This window comes from Gopherus evgoodei, chromosome 9 (genome assembly GCF_007399415.2).
Source record: "Gopherus evgoodei ecotype Sinaloan lineage chromosome 9, rGopEvg1_v1.p, whole genome shotgun sequence".
Taxonomy (NCBI): Eukaryota; Metazoa; Chordata; order Testudines; family Testudinidae; genus Gopherus; species Gopherus evgoodei.
In genome coordinates this window covers 6,497,691-6,514,634 of record NC_044330.1, presented here as the reverse complement: position 1 = coordinate 6,514,634, position 16,944 = coordinate 6,497,691, and the positions used below count along the sequence as shown (strand labels likewise).

General features: G+C 42.4%; 1 protein-coding gene across 10 annotated transcripts in view; it reads right to left on the bottom strand.

The window, feature by feature from the left end:
• Nucleotides 1-16,944, bottom strand: part of ARMC9 (armadillo repeat containing 9) — a 138,728-nt gene that overhangs the window by 48,853 nt on the left and 72,931 nt on the right. For all 10 annotated transcript variants that reach the window (XR_004001933.1, XM_030574786.1, XM_030574788.1 and 7 more), the window contains 4 exons: nucleotides 16,631-16,707; nucleotides 14,196-14,270; nucleotides 11,460-11,550; nucleotides 9,553-9,611 (listed from right to left, as the gene is read on the bottom strand). Coding sequence is in view for 9 of the 10 variants with exons in the window: in XM_030574786.1 (XP_030430646.1) it covers nucleotides 9,553-9,611; nucleotides 11,460-11,550; nucleotides 14,196-14,270; nucleotides 16,631-16,707 (302 nt within the window). In the remaining variant the exon portion in view is untranslated. The remainder of the gene's footprint in view (nucleotides 1-9,552; nucleotides 9,612-11,459; nucleotides 11,551-14,195; nucleotides 14,271-16,630; nucleotides 16,708-16,944) is intronic.

The following is a 16,944-nucleotide window of genomic DNA, read 5'->3' as shown; positions in this document are numbered from 1 at the left end:
TCTAATGGAAATAAACTCTTAGTTAACTAAAAGAACTACAAAACTATAAGCTGAAAGGAGCAAACTAAAGTAGACTGAGAACCCAAATGAGCTAAAAGCTAAAGGTTAAGCTTGAAGCGGGAATACTATAAACTCCATCTTAGGCTATAAGGTAGTTGAGATGGAACTGAGGGTAGTTCACCTGCACAGATCCATATATCCTCAGTACAGAGCACAAGAAGGTCTGAAGCACATGTGTGGAACGAACAGACCCTGCAGCCAAAAACCTTCAATCAGAGGCACATGCACACCTGAAGTGGAGTGCCCATAGGGATACTACTTGAAAAAGAACTATCTATTGTTATGAAACATAAAAAGTCTGATCCAAAACCCATTCAAGTCAATGGTGACTATCTATTGACTACAGTGGGGTTTGGATCATTCCCAAAGAACGTAAAAGAAGAAAAAGGACAGGACAAGCATCTTTACACTAGCATGACAAAGTGAGGGAGTAGGTTTTAGTCAAGCTGGGAAATAACTGTCATGGCATGATCCCAACAAGAGCACCTTCCTGGATAGGCCGTGGCACAGCAGACATGTCTGCCTCAGTTTCCCCTTTCAAGGCCCCAGAAATAGTCCAAATGGTCCTTCTGAGTATAAATATAACCTTGGGGGATTTATTTTAGTCCTTCAATGCACATAAGCCATAACAAAGTAAGTCCCAATACCAAGTCCCGCAACCACAGTGCGGACAGTACATCAAGTAGAACCCCAGCGTCCCTCATCACATCTCGGCTCTTCAGCCTTCTTCCTTCTCTGGCCCTCTGGCTTCAGCTCTCCAGCTCCAAGAGCCAGGAGGCACCTCTCTCTGCTGCTGTCAGCCTTCAGCCCTCTCCAGCCTTCTGGGCTATGGTTCTCTGCCTCAGGAAGGATAGCTGGCTACCCCTCCCTTGGCTTCCTAGCCCTCAGCCTCCCAGCAGCAGCTTTGACTCACTCTTGAAAGTCAGCAGGCTAGCCTCCCCACTGACTACCTGGTAATTCCACCCTCTTTCCAGGGAAGGTCTGCAGACTTAACTCACCAGGTCGTTCTTTCACTGAGTCTCTCTCCTCTCAGATTTTCCCTGATCCTTTATAGCCTTCAGCAGATACAACCATCCCCCCTTAAAAGGCCAAATGAGAACAACTGTTCTGGCACGGACAGCTGGACCTACTTCATTTAATGGGTCAGCCATCTTATGACACTTTGCTACAAAAATCATCCAAATGTCAGATTCTTATGCAATCTCAAAACAGTTTTAGAAAGAAGATGCTTTACAAATGTGTGTATGAGAGAGATTTCATGTAGTAGAAATGGGCACATGTTGGCTACACATACTGCCGCCCCCCTCAGTAGGCCTTGACTCAATGGAGCTATGCAGATTCACAACAGCTAAAGAGCTGACCCTAGATTTTTCTGCTTGCACCTTTATCTATTTAGCACCTAATAAATATTTTAAACAAAACCATAATCTTTGTTCTGATATGGTTATTTTGTTTCTTACTAGCATGCTTATGTTACATGCGTTAGGTTATAGACATATTGCTTATACGCCTCAAAAAATATTTTATGGTTTAAAGGAAAAGCCTTGGAATGAATTATTGTTTCATGCAGGGAATTAAGAAAGCACCAGTTGAGTTAATCATCTGGGATGAATTCTATTTTAAACCCACTTTCTATTTAGTGATTGCAGTCTTTTCTCATTTTCCTTTCTTAATTATACTTCCTCAAAATAATTCCAAAAAAGATCACCACAGTCATTTTTCTCAACAAATTGGAGACGTTATTCTTCATATCCCTTTCTAAAAATGGTTGCATAGTGCTGCTAGTATAGAATGACTGCTGTATTATAAGAAATACATTTCAGTGGTGGGCGTGAAAAGCTCAAAAAGCTTGCCTCTCTCACCCACAGAAGTTGGTCCAATAAAAGATAGCACGTCACCCACCCTGTCTCTCTAATACCCTGGGACCGACAAGGCTACAACACTGCATACGTTAATTTTAATGGAAGATACAGTACATGTCTAAAAGCTGAAAATATCAACCATCATCTATAAAGCAATTTTGAAATTATTCTGGACGAAAGCAGCAAGACAAATGTACCATCAGTGGCTTTCCTGTTATTTATCCTCTTTAGTATGCTTACAACATAACAGCTAGACACATGCCAGGAGTTAAACTGGATGATCATAACATCCTTTTTTGCTTTTTCCATTGGCCCGACAACAATTTTACTTCTAAAAAGCTTTAAACTCTTTACAAATTGGCCCTATTTATCATGTTATCTGTCTTAACTAGGTATCTAAGGTCCTCCAGTTGAGGCTTCTATTTCATTCTGCACACAAAGTTCTAGGCTCTATTGGTGAATGGGCATAAGAACGGCCATACTGGGTCAGACCAAAGGTCCATCTAGCCCAGTATCCTGTCTTCCAACAGTGGCCAATGCCAGCTGCCCCAGAGGGAATGAACAGAACCAGTAATCATCAAGTGATCCATCCCCTGTCGCCCGTTCCCAGCTTCTGGCAAATAGAGTCTAGGGATACCATCCCTGTCCACCCTGGCTAATAATCATTGATGGACTTTTCCTCCATGAATGTATCTAGATCTTTTTTGAACCCTGCTGTAGTATTGATCTTCACAACATCCTCTGGCAAGGAGTTCCACAGGTTGACTGTATGTTGTGTGAAAAAATACTTCCTTTTAGTCTCCACTCTAATCTTCAGAATCTCGCAACTGCCTGAATATTGCTTAATGTACTAGATATGTGGATCCAAACATCCACATTCTAGTCCCTTGTACGGAGGACATCCCAAAGAGAAGTATCACCATTTCACTCCAACCACAACACAATGATGCCCTGTTCTACTACCACACAACAGCTGCAGCAGACCACAGCAGTGAAGGTGTTAATGGCTTGAAGTCTAAGGCTTGGTCTACACAGGAAAATTAGGTTGGTTTAACTACGGGAGTCAGAGTTGTGAAAAATCCACACCCTTGAGCAGCATTGTTAAACTGACCTAACTCCCAGTATAGACAGTGCTAGGTGCCTCTTGGGGAGGTGGATTACCTACACCGAGAGGAAAAAATCTCCCATTTACAGAAGTAGCGTCTACATTGAAGTGTACCAGCTGTGCCACTGTAACACAAGCCCTAACATTAAGCTCTTTTTGTTTGATGTTGCTTCTAGCTGAGCTGTATTTTCATGCTGAAGTTAACTGATTTTATTGCCAGGTGCCGAGTGATAGGTGGATCAGAAGGTATCCTATAAATGTCTGTTGTCCAGTTATCTAATAAATCTCAAATTTACAAATTAATTTAGAATTAGAGCTAGTATATCATGTATTTACTTTTACAGACTGCTTTTAAAGGCTGTCCAAACCCAATTAAAACCACATTTAAAGATTAATTATTTAAAGTAAAGCCAATATTTAAAAATAAATACTTTAACATCATATATGCTACTACAGGGCACAGCAAATACACTTTTGTGCTGACACAAGTACGCTTTGCTGAAATAGGTGATTTACTCTGTTCTTAAAATAATAAGGGGCATATAATGTGTTTCTTAAGCAATAAATCCTGCAGTCTTTACTTCTGTGGGGAGTCCTATTGACTTTAATGGGGGTCCTGATGGGAGGGTGCACTGCAGGAACAGGTGCTAAAGATACATCAAAGGCATCAACTTTTAAATAATGATTTGTGCCTGAATAAGGTAGGAAGTAACATGACATGGTATGCAGTTAAACTGGGTAAATTCACAGTTTGGGTGTGTTGTGAGCCCACCTATTAGATTATCTGGTAAATCTGTACTAAAAGTGCTGTTTTTTTCAGAAAATGTTCTTTCAAAACATGTACATAAAATGAACCAAATAATTGTATTGCAAGAAAGGTTGTGTGTAAAGATACTTCAAAGACTGCAGACTTTTAATATCTTTTTTCTTGGATAATTACAGAGTTTTGGATTCCTAAAGTGTACACGTGCTTTATGGAAGCCAATATTCTTTGCTCTCAGCTGGTAGCCAGCTACTGAGTCCAGCAAATCATAGTTCTAACTCCCAGATGGTGACTGACTTTCAGCTCCTGTCTCCATGGGAAATGGCTAATGGAACTGTTGAAAAAAAGGAATGAACGTTTTGTTGAGATCACCTAGCATTTACCTTTTTTCACCCCTGCTTTGTGTTTGGTGAGCCATTGTCTATTTCCACAGCAAGAAGTAGAGCAGGGGAGCATGTGAGTAAGGCCATGTCTACATCTACAATTTTGCAGCGCTGGTTGTTACAGCTGTATTAGTACAGCTGTATAGGGCCAGCGCTGCAGAGTGGCCACACTTACAGCAACCAGCGCTGCAAGTGGTGTTAGATGTGGCCACACTGCAGCGCTGTTGGGCGGCATCAAGGGGGGTTCGGGGAACGCGAGAGCAAACCGGGAAAGGAGACCAGCTTCGCCGCGGTTTGCTCTCGCGTTCCCCGAACCACCCTGCAAACCGCAGGGAAGGAGACCTGCTTGCTCGGGGGTTCCGGGAACGCGAGAGCAAACCGGGAAAGGAGACCAGCTTCGCCGCGGTTTGCTCTCGCGTTCCCGGAACCACCCAGCAAACCGCAGGGAAGGAGACCTGCTTGCTCGGGGTTCGGGGAACGAGAAAGCAAACCGGGGAAGGAGACCAGCTTCGCCGCGGTTTGCTCTCGCGTTCCCCGAACCACCCTGCAAACCGTAGGGAAGGAGACCTGCTTGTTCGGGGAACGCGATAGCAAACCGGGGAAGGAGACCAGCTTCGCCGCGGTTTGCTCTCGCGTTCCCGGAACCACCCAGCAAACCTCAGGGAAGGAGACCTGCTTGCTCGGGGTTCGGGGAACGCGAGAGCAAGCTGGGGAAGGAGACCAGTTTGATTACCAGAGGCTTCCTCGGTGATGCTGGGATACCTGCTTATTCCACGGAGGTCAAGAAAAGCGCTGGTAAGTGTCTATACTTGATTACCAGCGCTGGATCACCAGCGCTGGATCCTCTACACCCGAGACAAAACGGGAGTACGGCCAGCGCTGCAAACAGGGAGTTGCAGCGCTGGTGGTGCCCTGCAGATGTGTACACCTCCTAAGTTGCAGCGCTGTAACTCCCTCACCAGCGCTGCAACTTTCTGATGTAGACAAGCCCTAAGATTCCCACTTGTTAATGTAGGGTGCTGAATGGCAGCCAAAGCCACCTGTTCTGTTCTCCCAACAGTGAACACACAATTCAGAAGCCCAGAAGACTCTAAGGGCTTGTCCACATTGGCACTTTATAGCACTGCAACTTTCCCGCTCAGGGGTGTGAAAACACCTCCCCCTCTCCCTCCCCCCCGCCCGGGCACAGCAAGTTTCAGCGTGTTAAGTGCCAGTGTAGACAGTGCTCCAGCGCTGGGAGCCGCACCCTTAGAGCCACGCCCCTCGTAGAGGTTTTTTTTTTAGAATGCCGAGAGACCTCTCTCCCAGTGCTCTGCTGTGACCACACAAGCCACGTTAAAGAGCTGCCATGGCAGCACTTTAACGTTGCCAGTGCAGATTAGCCCTAACATCTGTTGTACTTACAGTTTGATAGGAAATGCAAATTACTCTTTTCCCTACTATTTTTATTTACTTATAATTTTTTTAAAGTTTCCTTTTCTCAATGGGCAGATGATTTTAGGGAGGATGTACTGGCAAATGAATAACCCACTTTGTTACACTGGAGGCCTACACAACTGGAAGCTTCTCCAACCACTGAAATGTCCCACATTTCACAGTGTCTATATCATTTTATGAAGTGTAACAGTGTGATGGAATCCACACCTATGAACACAAACATTGATACAATTCATTGTAATTACAACTGGTTTTATTGCAATGAAAATTTTTTTTTTCAACTCATCTCTTTTTTATAAGAAATGTAATTCTTAAGAGCTGGACAAAACTCAGCAGTTTGGTTAAAAGCTTTGAGTTCTGTTTGTTTGTTTATTTTAAGTAAACATGAGCATGTGATAGGGTTTAAGATGTTACAAGAGGTTAAGGCCTATTGTTATTATAGCTTCACAGACATGGGCTGTTAAAAAAGGCCTTTTAGAAAAGCTGCAATATCTGGACAGCTACTTTAAAAACAATGATCAGAGACACGCAGCTCCAGCTTTTCTGAAAAGCCCAGACATTCCCCCATAGTGCAGTAGCATCTACCAACTCTTCCCGGAGAAGTTTAGTCTTAAGTGGTCACTACCATGAGAGCTGCTAAAAGCCAACAGAAAATCAGGTTAACTTAAAATTAAATACAGAAATAGCAAAATATAGAAAGCTAATGGTAATTGGGGGAAATCTTTGCATAGACATATTGCTATAATGGGAGGTGACAGGGATGTGGTGAGGAAAATGGGTGGTGATCCAAAAGAGCCACCTCCCTTCAATGCTTTTCTTGGTGTTTGCTGTTTTAAAATAGCCACTAAGCTATATACATTTGCAGCAAGGTAGTCACTAAGGTATTCTAAAACAGGCAGTCTGTGTTAACAAACAGCCAACATGTATATACCCTGAAATGCATCCATTTTGTGACAGTTTGTAAAGTTACTTCAACTGCCACTGCTGATTTGAGTTATACTTATAGACTTTCTGTGTATAAAACTTTCCCAAACACTCCCATAAGTTGGTTTGCCAGGCAGCTCTGTAAAATCAGATATAATCATAGGACTCCATCTCACCATGGAGAACAATTGCATTCTGCATTCCACAAATACAAAGGTCTAAATCTGTGAGGCAGTGAGTGAACATTGGTTATTTTGTAAATAACACTGCTTATTTACAAAAATCAATAACCGGCATGAAGTTAGTATATCATTTTGTTGCCATTTATTTTGGCATATATCTTCTATACCAATCTTGTAATCAAGGGACTGGAATAGGCCTCCATTTGATAACAGAATAAAATTAGTTATTCAGTGGCAATGATCTAGCTAAGGCCTGGCAGTATGCCCATAAACCCCTGGAAATACAGAATTATCACTTACCCTTAACAATTAGCATTGACCTGAAAGTTAGCTTGCCTAGAAGCAAGTTTTTAAAAAGTGGTCTTGGGAGTTTTTTCTTTTATATGAAGGAAGAGCTTATGTAACACAAAAATATATAGCCATTTATTTGTTTCAACCTTCCATCTCTACAAAGATGGGACAAGACATGGAGAATTAACTCCCCTTTTACTCCTGAGAGCAGCCCCTCAAGAACAGAGTGCTCAACACTTAGGAAGTTCAGGCCACATCTTTCTTGAAGTGGTCTCTGCATCACTACACTTCACAACAGATCAAAGCCATGTCCAAGTATTCCTCAGAAACAAAAATGCCAGAGACCAAAGGACGATTTCATCATCTTGTGCTGTCACAGCGGCCATAAGGCAATCACTGTCACAGAACCTCACCTCTAGCAATAGCTACTCCCCTAATAAGGGGTTTCATAAACAAGTGATGTAGGTAGCAATGAGATGTCATAAAGATGAGCTCCTAAAATACCCTGGATGTGCCACATCCATTGCTTTGAGGGCAGATTACTGGACATTCATGTACTTAAAGATAACTGGAAATGAAGCAGTTATAATAATTACATCTTATAATGAGTCAGTTCTTTGCGTCATCTAGGAGCTAGACAGCTGTTAGCGTTAATTATCATTGATTCAAATATGGGGAAGGTCAAAGGTGTTTTGCTGGGTTCAACCTGGTTCCCAGTGGACATATGCTCATTACTATCTCATTAATCCATGCTATGGACATTGGCTACCAGAAACCCAATCGCTTCAGAACTACCCAATCACAGAAAACAATGCAACGCAAAGGCCAGATGTTGTGAGGTGCTGAAGTCAATGGGCACTGAAAGTGCCTAGTGGCGTACAAGATTGGGACCTTTGCAATGTTTTTCTAACTTCACAATGAATTAAATGTGGGGCAGGGACCATCTTTTTGTTCTCTTTCTATACAGTGCCAAGCACAGTGAGGTCCTGGTCAATGACTAGGTTTCATAGCAATATGATAATACAAATAAATAATAATAAATTACTCTGAAATGTACATTCAGCTGTTGTTACCGTGTAGTAAAAAGACTGTAAAGGGGAGTTTCGTTTATATCAAATAAGTTCTCTGCAAGGAATACCCACCTGTTCATTGGTGTCTGTTTTCGCCTTTAAATTCCATACGATTTAATTTCTCTATATTGCACTCTATTTCTTAACACAGAAAATTTGCAAAAAAGTTGGTAATTTTTGTCTCATTTAAAAATAAAAAAACAGCTCAGCTAAAGTGTGACAGCTATACAATTAAGCACAACTACTGCAGTACAGAAGAAAAGGAGTGCCTTGAAGTTAGCCCAGTGTCTGCATTACTTGATAACAAAACATCTGTGCCTGGAGCTGGTGAATACAGGACGAAGTGGCATGCTGAACTCTAAATTTCCAACTTTTTCCTGGTTTGGGTCATATACTTAGGTGTTGTCCATAGCTATTCGCTAGGAATTTTCACAGTACAAAGTGATTTTGTAAAGAAAGTCTAACCATGATTGCTAGCTATCAATGCCAAGGGCCCCCCCCCCACGTATTTGTCTATTGTACTATATAGTATAAGCCTATAAAATCATACCTTCAGGCTGTCCCTTTAAATTGATCATGCATGCAGCACTTTTTATGTGATAAGGCTGCTCTACAGAGGAACTCCCCTCTGGCTGTCTACATTATTTTTGCAGAAAATCTCCTACTATTGCACTTGCACAGATGTTGCAATGGCAGAAGAGCTAAGAGCAAAGGCATTTTTACCACCACACCATTCTATTCCGCTGGTTTGTTTAGGTAATAAAATGGTTAAAAGGCCTATGTGCTTTCTACATTAGGGCTCCCCCATTGCTGTGTGGGAGGTTTCCTGAAAAACACTAGCACAGAAAAAGCTTAAATTAGCAGAGATTGAAATGCACAGCTGACTAGTTCTTATCTACCCAAACTGCAGGCTGCCTGCACATTCTGTCCACTATTCTGATTCAACTTTTAAAGAGAACTGATTTTCCACATTTGTACTTACTTGTTTGCTAATTTTACATCAACAGAGTTAATTAAAAAGATTTCAAAGAAAGAAAAGAAGTTACACCTTAAACAGCTGATGATGCCTCAAAGAATAAACTGGTAAACGTTCAGTTTAAACACATTTCTGCTCCTGTTTTTGGTCATTTGCTTCCCTTGTTTCTAAATACTGAGGATATCTGCATGAAAATAGGACCTCTGCTGATATAACAGTGCCTCTTCTCACTCCTTACTTTAAATTGTAATCCTTCGTTAGGTCATCATAGTTTATTGTTGTGATGATTACGATGCCATGAGACAAGGATTAGGACTTTCAATGAGGAATAAGCAGCAGGAGCAGAGGTCCTCTTTTTATGCAAATATCCTTGGTAATGAAATTTAAAACACACCCCACAGAAGAAGAGACATATAAAATCCACCACAATCAGCACAACTATTCCCGAATAGAATGTTAATCAGTTTCCCAGGAGATGTCAGCAGGCCTTTACTCTTACTTCATCATCTTCATCCTCCTCTTCATCATCAGACTCAACACTATCATCCAATGGCTCTTCTAGAAAGAAACAAAAGAAAAAATATCAGTGTAAGTGACCAAAAGTGAATTAGTCTGTGTCCACCCCATCAGAAACTCTAGCTATTACTCTCCATCCGGAAAAATTTAGCTTGCCAATATTTATTATGCTAATTCTTTGTGCAGCAGCTCTTGAACTTTGTGCTAGTATTTTGAGAACAGCAACAGTTTTAGAATCACCAAAAATCCTCTCTTGGATTCCCTGAAAAAGGCAGAAGCAGAAATACTCAGGAATAGTTACTTACTCATAATTGTACCCAGCTAATTAAATCCACTTATTTATAGTATGAGAAGGGGATAGCAGGCACACAAACCAGTAAACAAATAATTTTTGAATGATATAATTTAAAGATGCCCCCAATAGTAAATAAAAAAAAAGTCATTATTGGAGAGGCATATTTCAGTGGAGCAAACATACACCACTGTAATGAAAACAATCTAAAATCACAGGCTCTTACTATGTAGATCTTAGCACTCAGAAATGTTGCCCAACAGTCACATATCCCCTTTCAAAATGCCATTTTCACAAACAGAGCAGGAAAACATTTTTCTATATTCTATATCGACAATACCTTAGCCCGGCAATTCTCAAACTAGGGTTTGGGACCCCAAAGTGGGTCAGGACCCCATTTTAATGAGGTTGACAAAGTTGGTGTCAGACTTGCTGGGGACAGGGGCGAAGCCTGAGCTTCTTTGCTTAGGGCCAAAGCCCAAGCCCTGCCACCAGGGTCCAAAGCCAAAGCCCAAAGGCTTCAGCCCTAGGTGATGGAGCTCAGGGTACAATCTCCCAACCTTGACAAGGGCGGTGGGGCTCGGGCTTTGCTCCCCCAACCCGGGTGACAGGGCTCAGGCAGGCTCAAACTTCCGTCCTCCCTCCTGGGTCGTGTAGTTATTTTCATTGTCAGGGGTCGCGGTGCAATGAAGTTGTAGAACCCCTGCCTTAGTCAAACACTAACTGCGTGCGATTCTATTTGTTCTTTTCCACACTGTGGCCATGTCTATGCTAGAGAGCTTACAGCAGCACCACTGTATCCATGTAGCTGCATGGTAGCCTCTCTATGTCGACAGGAGAGAGCTCTCCCATTGACATAATTAAACCACCCCCAACGAGCAGTGCTGTCCACAGTGGCATTCTGTCGGTGTAACTTATGTCACTTAGGGGGGTGTTTTTTCACACCCCTGAGCAACGTAAGTTATACCAACAAAAGTGCGAGTGTAGCCATGACCTAAGACAGGAAGATTCATGACTGCCTCTACTCCTTTCCAAAGTACAAGAAGACAACCAAACTAGAATTATTTTTAGTTAGCAGGAAGATGCTTCCTGAATTCACCCTTGTTTGCTATCTTTATTTCCTCTCTCTCCAACCACTTCCCTCCAGCCACAAAGGCCAGAGCATAACTTGTCAATTCCACTTCAGGTTTGGATTGGGGTAAGGAGAGGTCACAGACACCAAGAGCTTCCTTGCCCATCTATGAAGCAAGAGAAGAGCAAGACTGAACCCTGTGCCACTGTACTGCGCTATCAGCTTATTCAAGCATTGTACCTTTGTTTCCAGGAGGACAATGCCCCAGCATAACCATCCAACCTCATACTGCACATGGTTAGAAGGCTTTAGAATTTAGGCCCAAATGTTTCTTTTTGAAACACAAAAGAAATTTTAAAAACACATTTGACACGGAAATTCTCATGTTCCCTATTTGAGCTCTTCCAGTCCATCACACCGTTGTCATTCTTTGTAAGTTCCTAGGAACATATAAAAACATGAGCTTTTTTTATGGCTTTTGTGAAAGATTTACAGCCCAGATAATAGCTGCATCTGTTCCCCTGACCTGAATTGAGCTGTCTGATAATGAATTCAATTTGCCGGATCATCTCGGCGTTTCCTTCCTTGATGAAGCACCGCAGAATTTCTTCCATTCCCTGGATACATTGGAAAACATACATTTGTTAGTCTCTAATTTGCCACAAGTACTCCTCGTTCTTATTGCTAGGTGAGTGTTTCATGCCACTAGCGCAGCACAGGTCATTTTACTGGCTAAAATCATTGTTTTGTTGAGAAAAGAAAATGCACAGTGAAACTGCTGTGTACAATTATACATATTCCACTCTGTCCATCAACGGCCCAGGGATTAAGGTAATTTGCAACCACACTTGAACACTGAAGCCTCCAGCACACACAATACTCACAGATTTCCACTGGAGCTGCTACTCTGCTTTCTAAACTCAATACATGCTAACTAGTTCATTCAAAACATATTTCTGGAAAGAAAAAGCATGAAAAGAATTGTGCAGGCTTCAGAGGGAAGTGAGAGGTGATGTGGGGTTGATTTTCATCCTCTCCTTAAACCTACCTCATCCCTTTTTGCAACCGTGGGCTCTGTTTTGTGTCTCTAATTTTTTAATGTCATTTAATGTCCAGCTTCGCAGGTTGGGTAGCGGCTCACAGATTGGGCAGGGCAAGGCAAAATTGTGCCTGCAAATTATGGATGCAAAGAAAGAAAAGGCCCTAAACCAGTCATTAGGAATGAAAGTGGCTCAGCTCCCCTACCAGCTTTCTTTGCCATCAGAGGTCTGGTCTACACTGGGGGGAGGTATTGATCTAAGATACGCAACTTCAGCTACGTGAATAGCGTAGCTGAAGTCGAAGTATCTTAGATCGATTTACCTCACAGCACGGAATCGACATCTGCAGCTCCCCCATCAACTCCGCCACCGCCGCTCGCTCTGGTGGAGTTCCGGAGTCGACGGAAGCGCGCTTGGAGATTGATATATCGCATCTAGATGAGATGCAATATATCGATCCTCGAAAAATTGATCGCTACCCGCCGATACGGCGGGTAGTCTGGACGTACGCAGAGACCCCACTCCTTGCTTCTCTCCTCTATTACTGCACTAAGACACCCCAAATGCTCTCCTTGGCTTCCCCTAAACTAGGACAAAAAGGTGTGATGTTAGAAGGTGTTAGCTAATACTTTCTAAGGCCAGGTCTACACTACAGACCTATATCGGTATAACTATGTTACCCAGGAATGTGAAAAATCCACACTGAAATGATGCAGTTACACCAACCTAACCCTGTGGCTACAGCACAACAGCAGAGCTTCTCTAGCCAGCACAGCTACCATGCAGACGGGAGAAGCGCTGCCGTCAGGGTCTTAGCATCTTCACTAAAGCGCTACAAGAGATACAACTGCACCGTTACAACTGCACTGTTGTAGCACTGTACATGAAGAGAAAATCTAACACTTGAAAAGTCTGCCTTCAACACAAGTTAAACCTGTCATGTTAAAGCCTTGAGGCAGCCTACAGGTTAACATGATCAGCTTAGCATGTGTTAAAAGCTACACCGTCTTGTCTACGTTTGCTTTTTCAAACATGTTAGTTGGATCGTGTTAGCTAACATGTTCTACAATAACACCTTTAAATCCTAATTTAGACAAAACCCTTGAAATCCAAGGCCCTGTCCCTTCCTCGTTAGTTGGATAGCACAATGGGTAGAAGACGAGCTAACTGCTAACCCCACCGCATATGTGAATACATGGGAGACACCCACACCCATAAATTGTGTGTATTAAGGGAGAGATTTTCAAAGGTACAAAAAGCAGTTAGGGGGCAAACTCCTACTGATTCTGAAAAATCAACCCCAAGTTGTCCTTTAAAATAGATCGCCAGTACAGGCTATTCCTTAGGAATCTTGCAGATGCAGGGAAGTGGCCTCTCATCCTAATTATTATGAGTATTATTTAATGAGGTATCACCTTCCCCATCGAATGCTGGAAGAGCCTATAATGAACAGCTATTTTTAATCCAAACATTTAAACACGAAAAAGCAGAAAACGGAGTCTTCAGAGATGCCTTTTGAATAGACACAGTAAGATAAGAATGACAGGAAAGGAGACATGATGCCTAGGTTTACATTTAAATTGATTTCACATAATAAAACGGACAATGTGAGTAAGCGCAAATTAGACCAGATACAAGCCTCTCCCTGCTGGCTTGCCATGGTGCATTGTTATCTCCTTCAAAAGATAGTGCCAGCTCTGCAGGAGACCATTCATCATCTCAATTCCTTCATCACCACCAGCTACAGGGATGGCAAATTCCCTCTTTCAGAACATCCAGCAGTTCCATTTTGACTGCAATTTCTCACAGGCCCCTTTGTAATGGATGGAGTGGATCAGCCTGGACCACACAGCTTTGTAGTAGTCAATAGGAAACAATGATCCAAATTCAGCTTGGGTGTAAGTGGATACGACTCCACTGACTTCAGTCACATCAGACCAGCTTGCATCAAGGTGGAGTTTGGCCCAACAGCGCCCCAAAATAAAAGGACAGACTCTGTGACACAGCCCAGAGAATAATGGAATATTTAACATTACCTACAGTTACTTAAATGAAATAACATATGGGGAGGGAAGGGGTTGCAGAAGTTAAATGAGAACTCCAAATAAGCATTTATAGCATGGTTTGAAGTGTGGGTGTAAGAAAAATGATTATGTAGATATGTTACTTCCTTAATCAGTTTCTTCTGATTTCTTTTCTCTGTATAATCCAATGTTCCTTACCATTGCTCTGGCTTCTTCTCGTATGGAAGGGACAGCAAGAATGCTGTACAGCGCTCCATTCACATATGGCTGTATCTGAGAAGGAAGAAAACGTGCCAATGGTAAGTCCATTTTTAATTACTCCATCTCCTGAATCCTACCCAACTGCCAACAGGCGAAGCATAGGTGGAAAGGAGCAAATTACTGAGCCACACGCATGGAATCTGATGCCTGCAGCCCACTCACACAAGTCTCCCTGCTTTGGATAATGCCACTTGGTGATCGGTGAACTTTTAGGAAGGTGATCAGAAGGCCAGCTGGTAATTCGGAGCTCTGTGGGGGGGCCAAGTTTAGCTACATGTGGATTCCACAGATTTCTGCACTCTCTGCATCTCTTGAAAAATATAAGCAAATGTGGCTCACGTAGATTTAGACCAAGAATGCAACAAATATGTGAAGGTCCGTAAACACCATTCTTGGCAAGACTTGTTGATTCTGTTTACTGTCATGGCGGTATTAGCTAGCTTTAAGGAAAAGTAAGCTAAGCTACAGTCATATCTCAAACTTGTTGAGACAAGAGGTGACCCAGAAGATCCCAGAGGTCTCTTCTTCAGCCCTATCACTTGCTTTTGTTAGAAGGATTTTTGTAGGTAGGTCCAGAAAGTGCAAGTATATGCAGCGAACTACCTACTGTGAACCAAAGTTGTCTCTCATGGTGAAGAGGTTTGGGTCCCACTGCTCTACGCATCTACTTTAAAAACCCATGAGGAATCTCTTTGCACAGGACAGATTGTCAATAATTATAACATAGTATATCTAGATCTCCCCAATCCCCAAGATTTGTGACCACTAGTTTGAGTTCTATAAACTTCAGAAAACTCTCCAGTCATCTAAGGGCCTCATCCCACTGACATTGACTTCCATGGCAAAATGACTGTTGCAGTGGTCCCCAACCTTTTTCGTCTGGCAGGCGCTGGACGACGAGCCACCGAGGACCATAGCATCTGCCAAAATGCCGCCAGGAAGCAGTGACATCAATAGGCATTGCGGCCAAAATGCTGCCATCAAGCTGCGTCATCCAGAGGTGTCGCTGCCGAAATGCCCCCAAAATCAGCAGCATTTCGGCAGCGACACCTCTGGATGACGCTGCTTATCGGTCTCATTTCGGCGGATGCTCGTCCGCCGGACAGTACACAGGCACACTTAAATATCCCGGGCACCGTGTTGGGGACCACTGGTCTATTAACTTAAATGGTGCAGGACTGGGCCATAAGCGGACATCACCATGCAGTGTACAAACCACCTTCAAATTCACACTGGTCACAAAAACAAGGCTAACAATACATTCCAACAAAAGCCTCTCAACATGAATCTTAATTAAAATAAAGTAGTACAGAGAGGCGCTGAGCTACATCACACTGTGACTTTTTATAAAACACACAAGTTGCTCAGGGAAATTGTCTCTACTTTCAATTTCAATACGGTAAAAAAAAATAAAAAGATGTTTAAATGCAGAATGGGAAATAAAACTGTTGGCCCAGCCACTGGTGTTCATCAAAGGTTCCAAGCCATTTTCCATGAGTGTCAGGGACTGAGACTTGATGTCCTGGCCAAAATTCCTACTCTGGTAAATGACATTCTGCCTCCCCACACTTCCTTTACAATTCACACTGAAGGCAAATGCTGTATCCACTTTCGCCTGCCCTGAACTGCTGTGTTGTCTTCTGTGTGCAATTAACCAGAGATCTCAGCGCACCCCAGAGGTGGATGAAGTAATGATGTATAACAAGGGGCGGTGTATAATGGGACCCTTTGAGATGAAAGGTACTAGATAAAAGTAAGCTATTGTTATTAGCATTCTGTCCCCAGGGTTGCATGATGTGGCAACTGTCACGTAAGTGTTTCTGGGAAAAGAAAAGGAACTGAGATCATGAAGGCGTAAAATGGCAGCCCACACGAAGCAGCAGATGGAGAGATATTAGGAGTTGAATGCTAAGGGCCATCCACTATTTTTATAGTATTATTTTTTAAAAAAGAAAAATACTGGTGGAGATGACTTGTTTGCACCTGATGCTTTGCATATGGTCTGCATTGCAACTAGTTTTGTATCTCCTGATGTAGTAAGCCTTGGAAAGATTTGGTTTTAGATTATTTTATAATAACCCCAGGAACCTACAGTCTGGAATGTGATAACCATACTGCTACCAAACATTCATTTTCAAATTACCAATCATACGGTTGAAGAGAGACAACAAAATCTCTAGGGAAAATACCCCACAGCATTCACTAAGCCCAGATGAGTTTACAGGATGGTGAACTTAACTGAAATTCCATGTGATTTACTGCCACGGCACAATAGCAAAGAACCAAGCAAAACACAACTTTTTTTTTTTTTTTTAAATCATCAGCTTTACCCTTCCCTTGCCCAAACAGAGGAATATCTGCTGTATAAGTACCTCATGGTTCTCATGGCCAAGGAGATCAGAGAGAACTTTGAGCACATGGTTTGCAACTTTTGCACACATTTTCTTCCCTGCAGAGGCATAATTTTTTTTTGAATACAGAAAAGGAAATTAAAAGAACCAAACACTTCTTTCTTTCCTAAAAATTAATACAATGCAATATGCAATGGACTAAATTCTGCTCTCAGAATAACTACTGAAATCAATGGAGTTACTCTGGTTTTAGACAGGTACATGTACTAAGATATTTACTTTCAAAGTCTGAAGCCACGGCTACACTGGCGCTTTACAGAGCTGCAACTTTCGCT